This window comes from Ornithorhynchus anatinus, chromosome 1 (assembly GCF_004115215.2).
Source record: "Ornithorhynchus anatinus isolate Pmale09 chromosome 1, mOrnAna1.pri.v4, whole genome shotgun sequence".
Classification (NCBI taxonomy): Eukaryota; Metazoa; Chordata; class Mammalia; order Monotremata; family Ornithorhynchidae; genus Ornithorhynchus; species Ornithorhynchus anatinus.
This window is the reverse complement of record NC_041728.1, coordinates 39926476-39943620: the sequence shown is the minus strand read 5'-3', so window position 1 is coordinate 39943620 and position 17145 is coordinate 39926476. Positions and strand designations below refer to the sequence as shown.

At 44.3% G+C, this 17145-nt stretch overlaps 1 protein-coding gene across 6 annotated transcripts in view; it reads right to left on the bottom strand.

Annotated features, from left to right (window-relative positions):
* Nucleotides 1-904: 904 nt before the first annotated feature.
* Nucleotides 905-17145, bottom strand: part of GPATCH2L (G-patch domain containing 2 like) — a 108190-nt gene continuing 91949 nt past the window's right edge. For 5 of the 6 annotated variants that reach the window (XM_029047647.2, XM_029047734.2, XM_029047854.2 and 2 more), the window contains 2 exons: nt 9869-9963; nt 905-3559 (listed from right to left, as the gene is read on the bottom strand). In XM_029047647.2, coding sequence (XP_028903480.1) covers nt 3396-3559; nt 9869-9963 — 259 coding nt within the window. In that variant the 3' untranslated portion in view covers nt 905-3395. Of the gene's footprint in view, nt 3560-5898; nt 6107-9868; nt 9964-17145 lie in introns of those variants that run through there. The other variant, XM_029047920.2, reaches the window with a different exon arrangement.

Sequence of the window (17145 nt, the reverse complement as noted above, 5' to 3'; positions counted from 1 at the left end):
CACACTCCACATTTTGATAGCTTATAAAATGGGTGGTGTCTGCTGCTGTTAGCACCTCAGAGATTTTCTGCTCTTCTGTGATCCATTCTCCAATAACAGTCATCTCACGCTGGGGGTAGGACAAACCTTTCCCCTCTTAACCTTTTGGGCCCAAGCAGTGTCCAGCCTGAAAGGGGCCTGAAGGGCTACATTACTGTGTTTGCCTGGACAAAGTGTTAACGAGATTCCCATCATGACATTTACACCCTCGGATACAATCTCAAAGCTCTGCGGTGTTGTCTTTAAAACAAATGGTAACTCTATATTTAGGATCATTCCATCTTGATGTCCCAGCAAATGCCATTTGCTTTGCCTGTGTTACTGTGGCATTAGATATTCAACAAATTCCAGGGCACACTGGAGTGTTTTTAGATGCGCTGGTCTGGGGCTTCTTTCTCATTTATGCTGTCGTGCTATTTCTTCCTTTCTCATACACACCATGGTTCTTGGTTCCAAGAAGGAGTGAGGAAGAGGATGGTTGGTCTGTTTTCCCCAAGACACAAAATCAGATGTGCCTTCGTGTAATGCATGAGGAAAAAAAAATCTCCCACAACTCTTTCAATTTTTTTTTTTTTTGCATTAAAGGCCCTTTCATGGACTTCTTCACATAGTGGCTGATAAGCATATAAAGTTCATTACCACAGAATGTTGTGCAGGCAGTAAATATTAATAAGTTTTAGAGGGGTTTGGGTAAACAGTCCAAAATGTGTTACTAAAGAGAAAATTAGGGATGTTAGATGGTATATGCTTAAACCCAAGGGTGGAATGCAAGGATGTCAGCCAATTTTATGGCTTCTTCAAGCACCCTTACCAAACTTTGTCAGGAACAGGAAACGCTGGGCTGGACGGACAATGGATACAATGGTGACTAGGTCCCGGTTGTTTTTATGAACGTATTTCAGAAACACAAAAAGCTTGGGATTTACATAGGCAGATCCAGCCTTAAGGGTAAATGAACAGAGCTCAGTGGAAACTTTAAGAATCAGACATAGTTACTGACCCAGTAATTCTGTGAGTAGTTCAGTCCCATGGAAGGCATCTGGCTGAAGTCTGTTTCAAGTTTTCCTTGATGATTTTCTAAAAACTTACTTTTTTCATTTTAGGTGTCCACCCCAAAACAGATGTGAAATACCTTGGGATTAGCTTTTAAACCATGTGATATTTTAATAAAAAGTAAATTTAGAAAACTTGAACACAGAGTTACTCTTAACCAAAGAAAATGGAAATCCAAGCATCACACTGAGAAATAACCCATCATTTCTGAAGCGTACAGATACAGCACCCCATTGGAGGAGCACTGTCGCACCACTCTGTTAAAAAGCACCTCTGTGCTTAATGGAGTGCCGCTCTCCCCCAGGTGCGCCCAGGTTGTTTTTTGTCTCTTTATGAGGTATTGTTAATTCGAATTTCTTGAGTCCCCTCTTAGAATTATCCAACTGCTCACACCAGAGCACCCCCACAACCCAGAATGGACATGTGACACTGAAGGAGCTTTCCATAAATTCAGCTCAGAATCAGGGCATGTGATTGAGATGTAGACACTCAAAAAAGAGGCTAATCTGGGGCCCAGGGAAGGGGCAGGTATCCTTACACACTCCTTCCCATATATACTGTGGCGTGGAGAGTTATCAGGTAGCCAAAGGAATAAGGAGGTTCTTTCTGCAAATACTGCCAAGACGGGAGCACTTCATAGTTTGGTGCTGTGAATAGAATTCTGGCCTGGGTGTAGGACCCTTGCCTTCTAGCTCTGGATTTATTGACCTTGGGCTAGTCATTTTGCCTCCCTATGATTGTTTTCCCATTGGTTATAGTGGCAATTGGTTAAAATGGCCATTTCTGGGCCTCTTTCACCCAGGGAGCTAATGCTCATAAAGCATTCGGAGCCCCTAGGAAGCAAGTGGCTCTTTGGCATTCACTACGGAGGGATGATTAAAAAAAGACCGTATTTGCCATTATTATATAAACCTCTCTGAGGCATAAATTAGAAAAGCTGAGCCCTGAGCCTCTCCAGAGTTGACAGTACTGCCAAGTGAAGTGCAATCTGAGGAGGGAAAATAGTTAGGGTGCTCTCCATTACCCACGGCAGAGTGGAAAGCAATTTGGAGCTAGGGGAGTGGGAAGTCAGCTCCTTCTCGGCACCTCTTTCAATGTAGACATGAGAGAAGCTGGAGGAAGGCTCTCCCTAGGGGTGGCCTGAAAGAGGAGGATGAAGTTGGGAAGCAGAGAGCTTAGATTCTCTCTTACACTGTGTAAAGCACCAAAGAAATACAAAAGAAGTCCCCGTTGTTGGGACTCTGGAAGTGCTTTAAGGGCTGGATTTGGAATCAGTGGATTTCCCCCGGCTACTGGAAGTCTGTAAGCGGGACTGAACTGCTGGAAGTCTGTAAGCGGGACTAAAAGCGGATGTGGCCTGGTCTCCAATCAGACAGAAACTATGAGGAGGGGACACCAGGAATTTTGTTTGGAAGCCAACTCCAAGTGGCCGATACCAGAGCAGGCTACCTCTGGTTACCGGCCTGGAAATCCAGCCACATAAACGCTATTGCTCCCTGGCAGTAGGGGAGATTTCCCTTTGTCTAGCAGGCTTGCTCCAGAAAAACCTCAATGAATACCTGAGTGGTGCTGCGGGCCCAACTTTTTCTCCTTGCTCTAACAAGCCTGCTCAGGAAGGAGGAGGTTTTTTGTGACATGAAGGCGGAATACTGCCGGTCCTGAAGACTCGGTCCGTCCCAGCAGGGGAGGAGGGACTAAGGAGGAACTGGCTGCCAGGCCCTGAGCTGATCCTTACTCTTCGGAAGTCAGGTGATATAAGTCCCATTGGCACTCGGGTCTGAAAAGAGACAAAGTTCCAGATTCCAAGTCTGAAAAACCAGGCGCGTGTTTCCTGCCTCCTACCTCCCTCAGAACACGGCTCCTGGCCGGGTTTTAACTCTGTCCTTGGCTCGGTTCGGGGTGGCTGCGGAGTCCCCCTTCCTCTGGGGCAAAAAATAGGACCTGCCAAAGGCTACGCACAAGCAGTCACCAGTTTTCACAACAACAAACAGTAGCAGAAAAGCATTGGCTGTGGGCCTGAAGCTGAATGGAGATGTCGGGACAGGAATGACTGCATAATAAATACAGCAGAGCGGGGACATTTGTAAAAAAGAGATGTGTCCCAACAATACAATTGTTTTTACATAGATTCACACGTAGGATATTTTCAAGAGCGAGACAAAGTCACTCTTGCTGAAGGTGAGTGTGTACGGATGGGTATTGCCATTTAAGGTATTGGGGGTCCAATTGCCCGAAGTCCATTTAGAAAAACAAAAAACAAAAACAGAACAATCCAGCTGGCTTCCCGAGAGGCAGAAATGCCTCTAGCTGTATCCTGGGCTTTTCTCCTGTGGCATTTTAAAAAAGGAGCTTGGGGTTGAACCAGTGGCTTTCTCTCCTGCATGGTTTCTGACCATCCATTCGGAGTTTAGAGCTCTCTGAGCCGGCGCCGAGGACGGGTCTGCTGCATCCGTGGGTACAGGCAAAGCTGTTGGTAGAGAAAGGGAAGAAACCAGGGGAAGGGGAAGAAGGACAGAAGGGGAGAAAGAGGAAAACGGAATGGAAGAGACACACTCAATTAAAATATGGATGAGCAAAATTAGACATTCTGTTCACGCTTCTGATTTCGGAAGGTATCAGTGACGTTATGGGGCGGGCCTGCCTTTTGAGTGACAAATGATCACTGACCATCATAAAGATCCCATACAATTTCAGCAGCAACGTATTTGACTGACTCAGTGATTCCAGTCAGCTGAAGGTTTTTGTCAAAGCTAGAAATAATTAAAGGAGGGGCCAAGAGATGCGAGGACCCAACTACTACCAACAGCATGGCCTCATGGAAAGCGCACAGGCCTGGGACTCAGAGGACCTGGGTTCTCATTCCAGATCTGCCACTTGTCTGCTGTGTAACCTTGGGTAAGTCACCTAACTTCCCTGTGCCACAGTTCCCTCATCTGCAAAATGGGGATTCCATCAATCCCAGACATTGAGTGCTTACTGTGTGCAGAGCACTATACTGAGCGCTTTTGGAAAGTACAATATAACAGAGCCGGTAGACACGTTCCTTGCCTACAGTGAGCTAATGGTCAAGAGGATTCAATATCTGTTCTCCCTCCTGTGAACCTCTTGTGAGATCTGATTAAGCTGTAAATGCCCCAGGACTCAGAATACTGCTTGACACTTTGTAAGCATTTAATAATTATCATATTTATTATTATTACTATTACTATTCAGATGACAGGTGGATGCACAGATCAGGAGACATTTTAAGAAACCCAAAGCCTAGTCTCATCTCCAAACTAGGGTTGGCCAAACAGGAACAGACCCAAGTAGCAAGTAGTGACCCAGTTCACTTTGTTGATATGTTAATAGTAGTTCAGCATCTGGACCTAATGGCTAAGCTTTGGTTCTTGTCAGATTAACAGGGGAATCGGGGCCCCAGGGGCTCTCAGGCCCAGAAGAGATCAGGTGGGGCAACCAGCCACAGTTCTTGCTCATCAGAACACCCCTCTCCACCACTTATTATAAATGCCGCTGTCACCCCTGACCTTGAAGAAATTTGTTAATGTTTGAAACCACATTCAGCCATTCAAAAAGAGAAAATTAGCTTGTCAGTCTTCCTCAAATTTGTGATGAAGAAAGATGGTTCTACACATTTCGGAAGACGATAATCCCCTGTAAATCCATTAATGGTATTTATTGAGCACTTACAGTGTAGAGGGCACTGTACTAAGCACTTGAGAGAGTAAAGAACAACAGAGTTGGTAGGCATGTTCTCTGCCTGCAAGGAGTTTACAGTCTAGAGATAGATACCAACATTACTAAACATAAATTATGGGTATGTACTTTAAATGCTGTGTGGCTGAGGGTGGGATGAATATCAAGTGCTAAAAGGGGACAGATCCAAATGCATAGGCGATGCAGAAGGAAGAGGGAGCAGGGGAAAAGAGGGCTTATTCAGGGAAGGCCTACTGGAAGAGATGTAAATTTAATAAGGCTTTGAAAATGAGGAGAGGAGTGATACATATATATATGTATACATATAAAAATACATGGGATTGAGAGGGGGCAGGGGACCTGAGGTTCCAGGCCAGAGGAAGAAATGTGGGTAAGGGGTCAGTGGTGATATACACAAGATGGAGGTACAGTAAAAGTTGGCATTAGAAGAGTGAAGTGTGTGGACTGGGTTGTAGTAGGATGTAAGCCAAGAGAAGTAGCAGGGGGAAGCTAATTGAGTGCTTTAAAGCTGATGGTAAGGCGTTTTCGCAAGATGCGGATACAAAAGAAACAAAGCCTGTTTTTGCCTGAATTCCTTCATGGGTTTTTAAGCTATTTACTAGCCAGAGTTCTGAGAAAGTGACCCATTTTTCTCCTTCCATGGAAGTTCACTTAATAGCAACTAGCCCGCTCAGTTCATGTCTACACTCTTGTACCTAGATGGTCACTGCTCTGCCATGCACAGGCTGGGAAGCACCTTTCTTCGATCTGCTCTGCCATGCACAGGCTGGGAAGCACCTTTCTTTGATGAATCCTAGACAAATCTAGGTATGGCTGGGTCCGGTCACCCCATTCACCGGCAGACCCACAGACCCTGAGATGAAGGGGAAGAGAGGAAGAAAAAGTTACCCAATTTTAAAGTTGGGAAGGTGAGGGATGAATATGTCTCGCCCGTGCTCTTTACTCCCTAGCCTTTATTAACATCTTTTAATCTGGTCGATTTCAACTCCAAACTTTTTGCAGGCAGGGGAGGGGGAAAGAAAAACGGGGAAAGATTTGTTGCTGCATGTTTAAGAAAGAAGCTGAATTCATCACGGTGACAGGGGAGAGTGTTGGCAGAGATTTGAGCTATTTATTCTTTTAGGAAAATCCTATAAAGAATGACACGAGGAAGCCTCGATCTGCAGTCTTGTTCATCACACCGGTGAGGAGTCCGATAACAGATGTATGCGGTAGCGTGATTTAGTGCCGGGAGCTGGCCCCTGATGTGTATTAATACGGCGGCAAAGCGTAACGCACCTCTCTTCATCACTCATTTCTATAAAAGAGGTGGAATCCGAGATGGCCCGATGTTAGGCAGAGTGAGCCCATTTGTTCTGCTGACTGATGGCGCAGGCTTGGGCTGTGTCCTTCACCTCTATGGGGCACTCGGGTTGCAGTAAGAAGAAGAAGGAAAAAAAAAGAGCTCACTGAAGCAGGACCTGGTCAACAAGTTAGCCAAGAGAAGTTGGACTGGACAGAGGGAATGGTGAGAGCGCAAGCCTGGAGCTAATTTCTCGCTAGCTACATTTCCCTTTTATTCGTGTGGGATACGGAACTGAGTTTTAGCCATCCCAACCATTCTTTGCTGTCTGAGAAAAATAAGTCTAGAAATGGAACAGGAGAGCTTATTCCACAAATAAGATGGAGAGGATGAAGGGGGAAATCCTCCCTGTGATTGCACTTGTTACTCGTTATGACGACGTGTCTTGGTTGTGGTCTGGAGAGGACGTTTAGGAACTGGAGTTGCTTACGATTGCTCATTAACAAGAGCAAATCCAATCCAGAGCCTAGAACTCAATGTTTGGGTACATTCTGGGCCCTGATAGGGAAGGTGTAGATGGGAAAAAACAAAGAGACTTTTTCCTCATCTGTCTATGTACAACTACTGCTCTAATCAATCTAGATTTACCTTCCTCTGAGGACGATCTGAAAACAGTACAAATGACACACTCAATTCAGAGTCATCAAAAAAACCCCAAAAAAACACCCACCAAAAAAAGGACTGACAGCTCTGCTAAGGGGTTGGAAGAAGACAGTCTCTCTATCAGGATAGTCCATCCCTAGTTGTATTATTCTAGCTTATTAACGGCTACTCAGCTCAACCCTCTAATTAGTCACGGCTTCCAAAATTGACCGCCAAAATAAAAAAATAATCTGGGCTGGTGACATCACTGGCGTCAGGAACTTTCTTGCCAGATAAAAACTAGACAAGACTCATCCTACTATGCAGTGAATGCTGAAACGATTACACTGGCTCAAAAATGAAATTGAAGATCTTTTATGTGAGTTACTGTGGAAACATTCTCTGCTCTATCACCTAAACTACACTGGCAATCACATATTTTTAATTTAAGCGCTGTAAAATACAATCAAGTGGAAAGAGCATGATCCTGGGAATCAGAGGACCTGGGTTCTAATACTGCCTCCTCCCCTTGTCTGCTGTTTAACTGCTCTGTGCCTCAATTACCTCATTCGTATAATGGGGGTTAAGATTGAGAGTCCCACGTGGGTCATGGACCGTGTTCAATCCGATTGGCTTGCATCTACCCCAGTGCTCAGCACAGCCCCCGGTGCAAGGTAAGCACTTAATAAATACCACAATTAATAGCATTAACAAATACCATTTTTAAAAAAGTCAGAAAGCAAAGCAACCAAATTGATTTCAAAATGATTTGGTTGAAAAATCAAAGGTATGGAAAAGGCTGAAAGGGGTTGGGATCATATATGTATCTGTATATATTCATACCTTGGGGAAGACTGAAGTGGGATAATGCATGAGTATAAATGACTCTACGGAGGAAATCAATCAGTGGTATTTACTGAGTGCTTACCGTGCGCAGAATATTGCATTAAGCGTTTGAGAGAGCGTGGCTTAGTGGAAAGAGCCTGGGCTTGGGAGTCAGAGGTCATGGGTTCTAATCCCAGCTCTGACACTTATCAGATGTGTGACTTTGAGCAAGTCACTTCACTTCTCTGGGCCTCAGTTTTCTCATCTGCAAAATGGGGATTAAGACTGTGAGCCCCACGTGGGACAACCTGATTACCTTGTATCACTTGACATACAGTACGTGCTTAAATACAATTATTATTATTATTATAATAGAGTGGGTAGAAATGAACCCTGCCCTCAAAGAACTGCCTATTTTCTCTATGAAAAATGATCTACGAGAAATGGGCACAAACTATATTTAAAAACAAAGAGAACATTTCACCAATGCACTGCCTTCTGGTTCCTGATGACTAGGGAAATGGGGGAAAGTGTGGTGAGGGGAAGAAGGAGATTGGAAAGTGAAATTCAAATCCCCTCGCATTCTGAAATGTTCTGACTTCAGGTCTCAAAGTAATGGGATCTTAACCTAGTAGACGCTGAGCATGATGTAGTCCAGATATGGAGGCTCAAACATTTAAGTTCAAAAGAATGCCTGAGGTTGCAGTAAAGTAGGCTGGCCAGTTTTGCCAGGACTGTGTCAGTCCTGAAACATCTGTTCATTTTACAGGAAAATTCTAGGACATCTGACAAAACAACAAGCAGGTCCCAGTTAAAGTCAGGCAGGCAGTATGCCTAAATAAAGATGACTTATCAGTGGGAATTAGCATTACTGTAACCTTTTCACTAAGAGAATTCTTGGAGCTTCAAAGGACACCTTAAAAAACAAAAGAGAATTCATTCTGATCTTTGACTTAGTGATGGGAGGTTTTGTGGTCCATTTTGTAAATTCATATTTAATTTTACTCTAATTATTGCTCTGCTTCCCTTGAGAAGCAGCATGGCCTATTGGAAAGAGCACTGGCCTGGGAGTCAGAGGACCTTGGTTCTAATCCCAGTTGTGACACTTGTCTGCTATGTGATCTTGTGCAAGTCACTTCATTTCTCTGTGCCTCATTTAGCTCATCTGTAAAATGGGAATTAAGACTGTGAGCCCCACGTGGGATAGGGACTGTATCCAACCCAATTAGCTTGTATCTACCCCAGCACTTAGTACAGTGCTTGACACATAGTAAGCACTTAAGTACCATCATTGCTATTATCCGTATATTGCCTGACACAGTGTGAGAGTTTAACTAATACAATTAATACTATTATTGGTTGTTGACTCAAGGGTCACCGAAAGGAAGGAGGCTACTTAACTAAGCCTGAAAGTGCCTGTCCCTTGGATGAATGGTCTGCGCTTAGAAAGGGTGCTCCAATTGTTTAAAATATTGACTTTTTCTTGATCTTCCCTTATAACCTTTTTCTCATGATTTCCCCCTCTTATTCAATACATTGTCCCAGTTTAGCTGGTGTAAGATCTACAGCTTAAGAAAAATATAATGCTCGTTTATGTGAAAAAGAGCAAGTTGAGCTTGTAAGAGGATTTACACTTTTAGATATTTATTAAGCACTATTATTGTTGTTGCTATTAACAATGACAACAACAATAATAATAAAATGTGTTTTTGCTAAGCACATACTATGTGTCAGGCACAAACCCAGCAAATCAGGTTGGACACAGTCCCTGTCCCCCATGGGGCTCCTAGGCTTAATCTCCATTCTACAAATGAGGTAACAGGCACGGAGAAGTCAAGTGCCTTGCCCAAGGTCATACAGCAGACAAGCGGCGGAGTCAGGATTAGAACCCAGGTCCTTACGACTCCAGGCTTGTGTTCTATCCACTAGGCCATGCTGCTTCTCTCTGTGCCAGGCACTGTACTAAGCGATTGGTTAGATATAAGTTAATCAGGTTGGACTCAGTCCTTGTCCCACATGTGGCTCACAGTCTTAATCCCCATTTTACAGATGTAGCAACTGAGGCACAGAGCAGTGAAGTGACTTACTCTTGGTCACCCAGCAGCCATGGGGCAAACCCCCAGGCCCATGCTCTTTCCACTAGGCTACACTGCTTCTCTGTTTAAATCAAATTGAAAAAAAAAAAAACAAATGCCAACAAGATTTCTTGACCACGCATCAAAATGCTTTAACCCAAGTGCCAATCACTTGCCTTGGTCAGAATGTAGCCTCTTTTGAGGAGGGAGCAAGAGGAGCTCAAGGCTGAGTTACCTGTGGTTGGACTGGAAAGAGACGCTGTGGCTGTTGGCTTTCGTTTCCTCTTGATGTCCCTTGAACACAGGGGTCCCAAGTGTATGCTTGTCTGTCTGCATGGGAAAGAAAATAAAAAGAACTCTACCAAATGCAGGCTGAAAACACACCTGAATGCTGCAGGCTACCGCTACACGTAGCTTCGATGTTTCACCTTCTTCTACCACCAAGGAAAATACATTCCTTCGCTCGGTTTCAGCTGTTTCCATTCCCAAATATTCAGAACTACCTGAGTGCCTGTTTGCATCCTGGACTCTACCCACTCAGCCTTTCCAACTCCTTTCAGAGCACGTATGCAAAGGGTAATTTCCTCATCTGGGCATCACCATGTATCTGCACCCATTGTTTTATTTGATGATGATGGTCTAAAAGGAATTTGTCTTAGGAACTGGAACCTTGAACATTCTCAAGTCACATACGTGCAGGGCGGAAAAATACAGGTAAATTTAACATGGTATGAATGTAAATACTGGTTTAGAATTTCTCAGCAGTCAATTTTAATCTTTTCATCTCTATACACACCTGGTTTCTCTTTCCACTGTAGATCAGATGCCAAATGAGTTCCAAGATTTCTGCCTATGGTTATTATTGCTGTTTAACATTTACTTAAGGTTCACAATGTGATCTTTCAAACGAATGGAACCAGCCATAAAAGGAACAGTGAGTTATTCAGAGGAGCTACACAACCACAGTAGGAGAAGCAGCATGGCCTACTGGATACAGTATAGGCCTGGGAGTCAAAAGGACCTGGATTCTAATCATGGCTCCTCAACTAGTCTGCTGTGTGACCTTCAGCAAGTCAACAGACTTCTCTGTGCTTGTTACCTCATTTTTAAAAAGGGGATTGAGACTGAGAGTCCCCATGTGGGACATGACTGTGTCCAATCTGATTAGCTTGTATCTACCGCAGCGCTCAGTACAGTACCTGGCACATAGCAGGTGCTTAAGAAATGCCAAAGGGGGTGGTGGGGGGGAAAGAAAAAAAGGAAATAGGAGAAGGTAGGCCAAAACTGAGATTTCTATCTTCTGAAAGAAAAATGAGGGGTTTGGATTGGCTGGTGAGGGGCTAGTTTCACTAGCTCAAACCATTCACATATAGGCTAAAGGAGTGAGCAAAAGCCTTTAATCCCTAAAATATGGAAGAGCCAGCTTTTTGGCTATCACTCCTCTGCTCTGTGCCAACTACATATTTGGCTGCATATCCCTCAACTTTGATATTCACCTCAGCCCCACAGTATTCTTATATTCAACCATTTCCCCTATCCCTAATCTACTGAGTTCAATAAACACCACTGTGAAAGAGGGCCTTGTCTAAGTACGGACACTTTACAGTGGGCAACAGATGCTGATGAAAATGCTGTGTCCCAAAGGCATATACCTAAGAAGAGATGCAGGTGTATATGAACTACTTTCCCAAGGCAGCCCTGCACGATGGAGTAAAGGTAAGAAGGAAAATAATGAAGGAAATGAATAAGCCTGCCCAGGGAAAGGAAACCCATCACACAACAATCATCCTCGGCAACACGGAAAGGGCTATGTTGGCATCACAGTGTCCAACACTGTAATAACAGGCATAGAAAAAGAAAATCTAAAGAATATAGTCCTATAATAATCATAATAATGATAATAACGGTATTTGTTAAATACTATGTGTCAAGCACTGAATTCAGAGCTGGGATAGAGGCAAGATAACCAGGTTAGATGCAACCTCTGTCCCACATGGGGATTGCAGTCTGAGGGGGAGGGAGAACGGGTATTTAAACCCATTTTACAGAAGAGGAAACTGAGGCCCAGAGACACTTCGTGACTTGCCCAAGGTCACAAAGCAGGCAAAGAGAGGAGTTAGGAATAACAGTACTGCTTCTACCAGGCTAAATTACTACTCTGACAGTTTCCTTTGTGAGACTATGAGATAGAGCAAGGTAGCAACAGGTCATCAGGCAACAGGTGCCAATTCCTCATTTTTAGGGTTCCCATGAAATGGCAGTGAGGTTTTAGGAGAATAAGTAAGTGTGGCAGATCTTCAGAGTGACAAGTAAGCTATTAAGCAGTAACAGGTCAGAGTAAATCTGGGCTGAGCAAGTTGGTCCACAAAATTTCGTGGGCAAAAACAATCAATTAGTGGTATACACTGGGCGCTTACTGTGTACGGACCATTGTACTAAGCGCTTGGGAAAGCACAGCAGTGACTTTGTACCCTTGGCTAAAAACCCATAAGGATGCTGGAGGCCACCACCTTCTGTAGAGTTGCTGGATCTATGCACATATAGCCACTTTAGTGGTTTCATTAGTATCTCTTTTGGGGCCCTAATCTAGATCATGTGGCAAGACAGGCCATAAACAATAAAGAGAAACAATGTGGCCTAGTGGAAAGAGCACAGACCTGGAAGTCACAGGAACCGGGTTCTAATCCTCCCTCCAGCTTTCATCTGCTAAGGGACCCTGGGCAAGTCTCCTAACTTTTCTGAGCCTCAGTGTCCCCACCTGAAAAATCAAAATATCTGTTCTCCTTTCTACTTAGATGGGAGCCTCACGTGGGATGGGGGCTATGTGTCTGACCTGATTATCTTGTATCTACCCGTCACTCAGTACAGCGCTTGGCTCAGAGAAAGTGCTTAACAAATACCACGATTATTATTACTATCCTTAATGAAGTTCAGGTACAAAGTGTTTCACCCTAGCATTGAAACTAAGCTTACCTCAGTACAATTTTGCTGAGTGGGATAAATGAGGACAGTGAATGCCCGGAGGGTATCCAAACAGTTGCGGGGTGGTGAGCTGAGATAGGGGTAATTGAAAACAAAGGGCACAGAAGAAACATTTTAAGGAAGCAGTAAAGGACACCTGAAATCAGGGAGACCATTGCAGCCGTCTGGCTGCTGCAATAAAGAAAGAAAAAGCCCTCTTTGAGCAGAAACCTTAAGAGGATCATAGCGAAAGCCGAAATATCACCAGGCACTTCACACAACAACTAGACTTCCACTATGGATTTCAACTGTCTATGGAGTTACCACCCAAAAGATCCCGATCTGCATATGGCAGTACCTCTAAATCTACTGTTAAACTATTTTAAGATGTGTTTTTATGGGCTTTTACAGGTAGACGGGCAGGGGGAGGGGAGAGAGGGTGCAGCTCAAAGGTAACTAAACGAACATTAGGGATTCATGAGACTGACAGAAAAGTTTTCTAGAAGAGAAACAGTTCTACAGTGGCCAATTAAGATCTTTCTTATTACAAAATGTGGACTAGATGGATTAACTGTTCAATAGCTCTGCTTAGCCTGATTTGTAAAAGTGATTTTCTCCAACACAAATGCAGAAAGTTTGGAAGTCTTGACTCCCCTAGGAGATGTGGGTGTGAAAGTGACGCGGGGAGGAAGACTGCTATGGTACATAAATAAAAGCTTTAAATAGTCCACCTCGAGAGACAAAAATTTGGGTCCAAAAAGAGAATTCTCAATTACCATGATGCAGGTATGGCAGCATTTTTGAAAGCTACTAATATGAGAGAAAGTAACTGAGGGGTTTAAAAATTTTTTCTTTAAGAAAACTTTAGAGTTGTGTTAGCACAGAAAATTCATCTTTTCTGCAAGTCGAGATGCTCCAAGATGCATATATTTCATTCAGTTAAATACTAATCCAAACAGGCCTAATAAAGTCTTGCAAGCTCAACCTGAGGCACTACGCTAGAAGAAGACAGATGCTTTAACAGAAGCAGCACATACTTCCCTGGTTTAAGTCAGTTGGAGTTAATTTTTCTTTCTTCTACACTTTACACTAATGTAGCAAAGAATAGTCACTTTTGTTAGATAGCTCTTCTTCTCTATGCTGAGATTCAGTGTCACCTCAGAGTCAGAAGTCCTGGGTTCTAATCCTGTCCCCCTTTCACTTCTCTGTGCCTCAGTTACCTCATCTGTAAAATGGGGATTAACTGTGAGCTGCACGTGGGACAACCTGATTACCCTGTATCTACCCCAGCGCTTAGAACAGTGCTCTGCACATAGTAAGCGCTTAACAAATACCAACATTATTATTATTCACTTGTCTGTTGGGTGACCTTGGACAAGTCACTTAACTTCTCTGGGCTTCTGTTTCTTTAGGTGCACAGGGAGGATTCAATACCTGTTCTCCCTCTTAATTAGACAGTGAGCCCCATGAGGGACATGATTATCTGGCTTCCGTCCCCTCTATTCTACCGAGCCCATAACTGAGACTGCTCTATCTGAGGTCACCCATGACCTCCTTCTTGCCAAATCCAATGGCTCCTACTCCATTCTGATCCTCCTTGACCTCTCTGCTGCCTTTGACACTGTCGACCATCCCCTCCTCCTCCATACCTTATCTCACCTTGGCTTCACGGACTCCGTCCTCTCCTGGTTCTCCTCTTACCTCTCTGGCCGGTCATTCTCGGTCTCCTTCGCTGGAGCCTCCTCCCCCTCCCATCCTTTAACTGTTGGAGTTCCTCAAGGGTCAGTTCTCGGCCCTCTTCTGTTCTCCATTTACACTCACTCCCTCGGTGAACTCATTCGCTCTCACGGCTTTGACTACCATCTCTACGCAGATGACACGCAGATCTACATCTCTGCCCCGTCCTCTCCCCCTCCCTTCAGGCTCGCATCTCCTCCTGCCTCCAGGATGTCTCCACCTGGATGTCGACCCGCCATCTAAAACTCCTCTCCCAGACTTCTCTATCACCGTGGATGGCACGACCATCCTTCCTGTCTCTCAGGCCTGCAATCTCGGTGTCATCCTTGACTCGTCTCTCTCATTCCCCCCACACATCCTATCCGTTACCGAGACCTGCCGGTTTCACCTTTACAATATCGCCAAGATCCGCCCTTTCCTCTCCACCCAAATGGCTACCTTACTGCTATGGGCTCTCGTTATATCCCGGCTAGACTACTGTGTCAGCCTTCTCTCTGATCTCCCTTCCTCCTCTCTCGCCCCGCTCCAGTCTATTCTTCACTCTGCTGCCCGGCTCATCTTCCTGCAGAAATGATCTGGGCATGTCGCTCCCCTTCTTAAACAACTCCAGTGGTTGCTTATCGACCTCCGCTCCTAACAAAAACTCCTCACTCTAGGCTTCAAGGCTCTACATCACCTTGCCCCTTCCTACCTCTCCTCCCTTCTCTCTTTCTACCGCCCACCCCGCACGCTCCGCTCCTCTGCCGCCCACCTTGTCACCGTCCCTCAGTCTTGCCTATCCCGCCGTCGACCCCTGGGCCACGTCCTCCCGCGGTCCTGGAACGCCCTCCCTCCTCACCTCCGCCAAACTGATTCTCTTCCCCTCTTCAAAAACCTACTTAAAACTCACCTCTTCCAAGAGGCCTTCCCAGACTGAGCTCCTCTTCTCCCTCTGCTCCCTCTACCCTCCCCCCACAACTCTCTGCAGCTTAACCCTCTTTTCCCCCCATTTCCCTCTGCTCCTCCCCCTCTCCCTTCCCATCCCCTCAGCACTGTACTCGTCCGCTCAACTGTATATATTTTCATTACCCTATTTATTTTGTTAATGAATTGTACATCGCCTTGATTCTATTTAGTTGCCATTGTTTTTACGAGATGTTCTTCCCCTTGACTCTATTTATTGCCATATGTTCTTGTCTGTCTGTCTCCCCCGATTAGACTGTAAGCCCGTCAAAGGGCAGAGACTGTCTCTATCTGTTGCCGACTTGTTCATTCCAAGCGCTTAGTACAGTGCTCTGCACATAGTAAGCGCTCAATAAATACTATTGAATGAATGAATGAATTATCTTGTAGCTATCCCAGACCTTGGCACAAAGCATTTAACAAATTCCATAATTATTATTATTCTCCACCACCACTACTAGGCCTCATTTCCTCAACTCTCTCTCTTTAGACGGTCCAGTGGGTTTTAGGAGATGGACAGTTAGATACAGAAAAGTGACCACCTCAACTTGTGATCTTTAACTGGTGACTATGAATGAAATGTGTAAAATGGCATATGTATGTTCCAGATAAACATATATTGTGTGTAAATGCTTAGTACAGTGCTTTGCACACAGTTAGCGCTCAATAAATACAACTGAATGAAATATGACTGAACTACTATTAATGGTTAACGCACAGTGGTCTATGCCATAGTAAAAAAACCAAGCATCTTAGAGTGAATTTGTCCCTCTTATGCTAGTCAGAATGTTTAACACAGACCCTTCTGCTACTCTCTCTGAGATAGTTAAGGTCAGGTAACTGTGTGTGTGTGTGTGTGTGTGTGTGTGTTTTTGAGAGAGTGAAAAAGAGAGAGAGAGAGAGAGAGAGAGAGAGAGAGAGAGAGAGAGAGAGAGAGAGAGAGATGATAGTAGGAGTAGAAATGTTACTAGTAATAGTATTTACTGAGCATCCATTTAGTGCAATGCACTGTATTATGGACCTGGGAAATACAAAGAAGTGACATGTTCCCTGTCCAAGAGGAACTTACATTCTAATGGGGAGATACACACACACATATATACACACACACAGAAAGAGACTGAGAAAGAAGCCGTTCTCTGCTTTCAAAGATAATACTTCCGACAATTAGGACCAAGAATTATAGCATCATCCCCATTTTACAAATGGGGAAACTGAAGCTCAAAAAGAAGTGCCTATTGTGATTAATTGGGTGGTTGAACTAAGACTAGGACACATTCCTACAATCTTTGCCCAGGACTTTTCGTATTAGATCATCCTTCCCAATTATTCATTCCTAATTCATGGATCCCTTCTTGATGCAAAACCAACATTTTGCTAAAAGTTGTTTTACTCCTCAGAACACTGAATTGCTGAGGCAACTGCATGGAGAAGCGGTCAGGTGCAGAAGGTGGGAAAACTTTTTGCCAAAAAAGGATACTTCATTTGAATACATTATTCTAGCATCTGTTTGGGCTTCTCTTCCCCAACAGTGCTTTCTTGGTCTTCTACTTGTTAGACTCTGTATTACATGAAAATGCAATGCTCCTGATCTCCTACAAGGAGAGATGGTAGAGGGGAGCAATGTAGAAAGGCAGAAAGCAGAGAATGCCTTACAACTGCTTGTTGCCCCTGCAGGATTAAGGCTTGGCTGAGATTCCCTTTTCAATTAGTGACTTTACCCTCACTGAAAGACAAGTTTGCTGGGGTGGAAAGACCCCAAAATTTCCCTTTTAATTCCTGGTTCCCTAGAAAGTAAAGCCAAATCATGTAAAAAGGTGAGTGCTGCACGTGATCCCGATTAATTGGAAGAATACGCTATACTGAAAACAA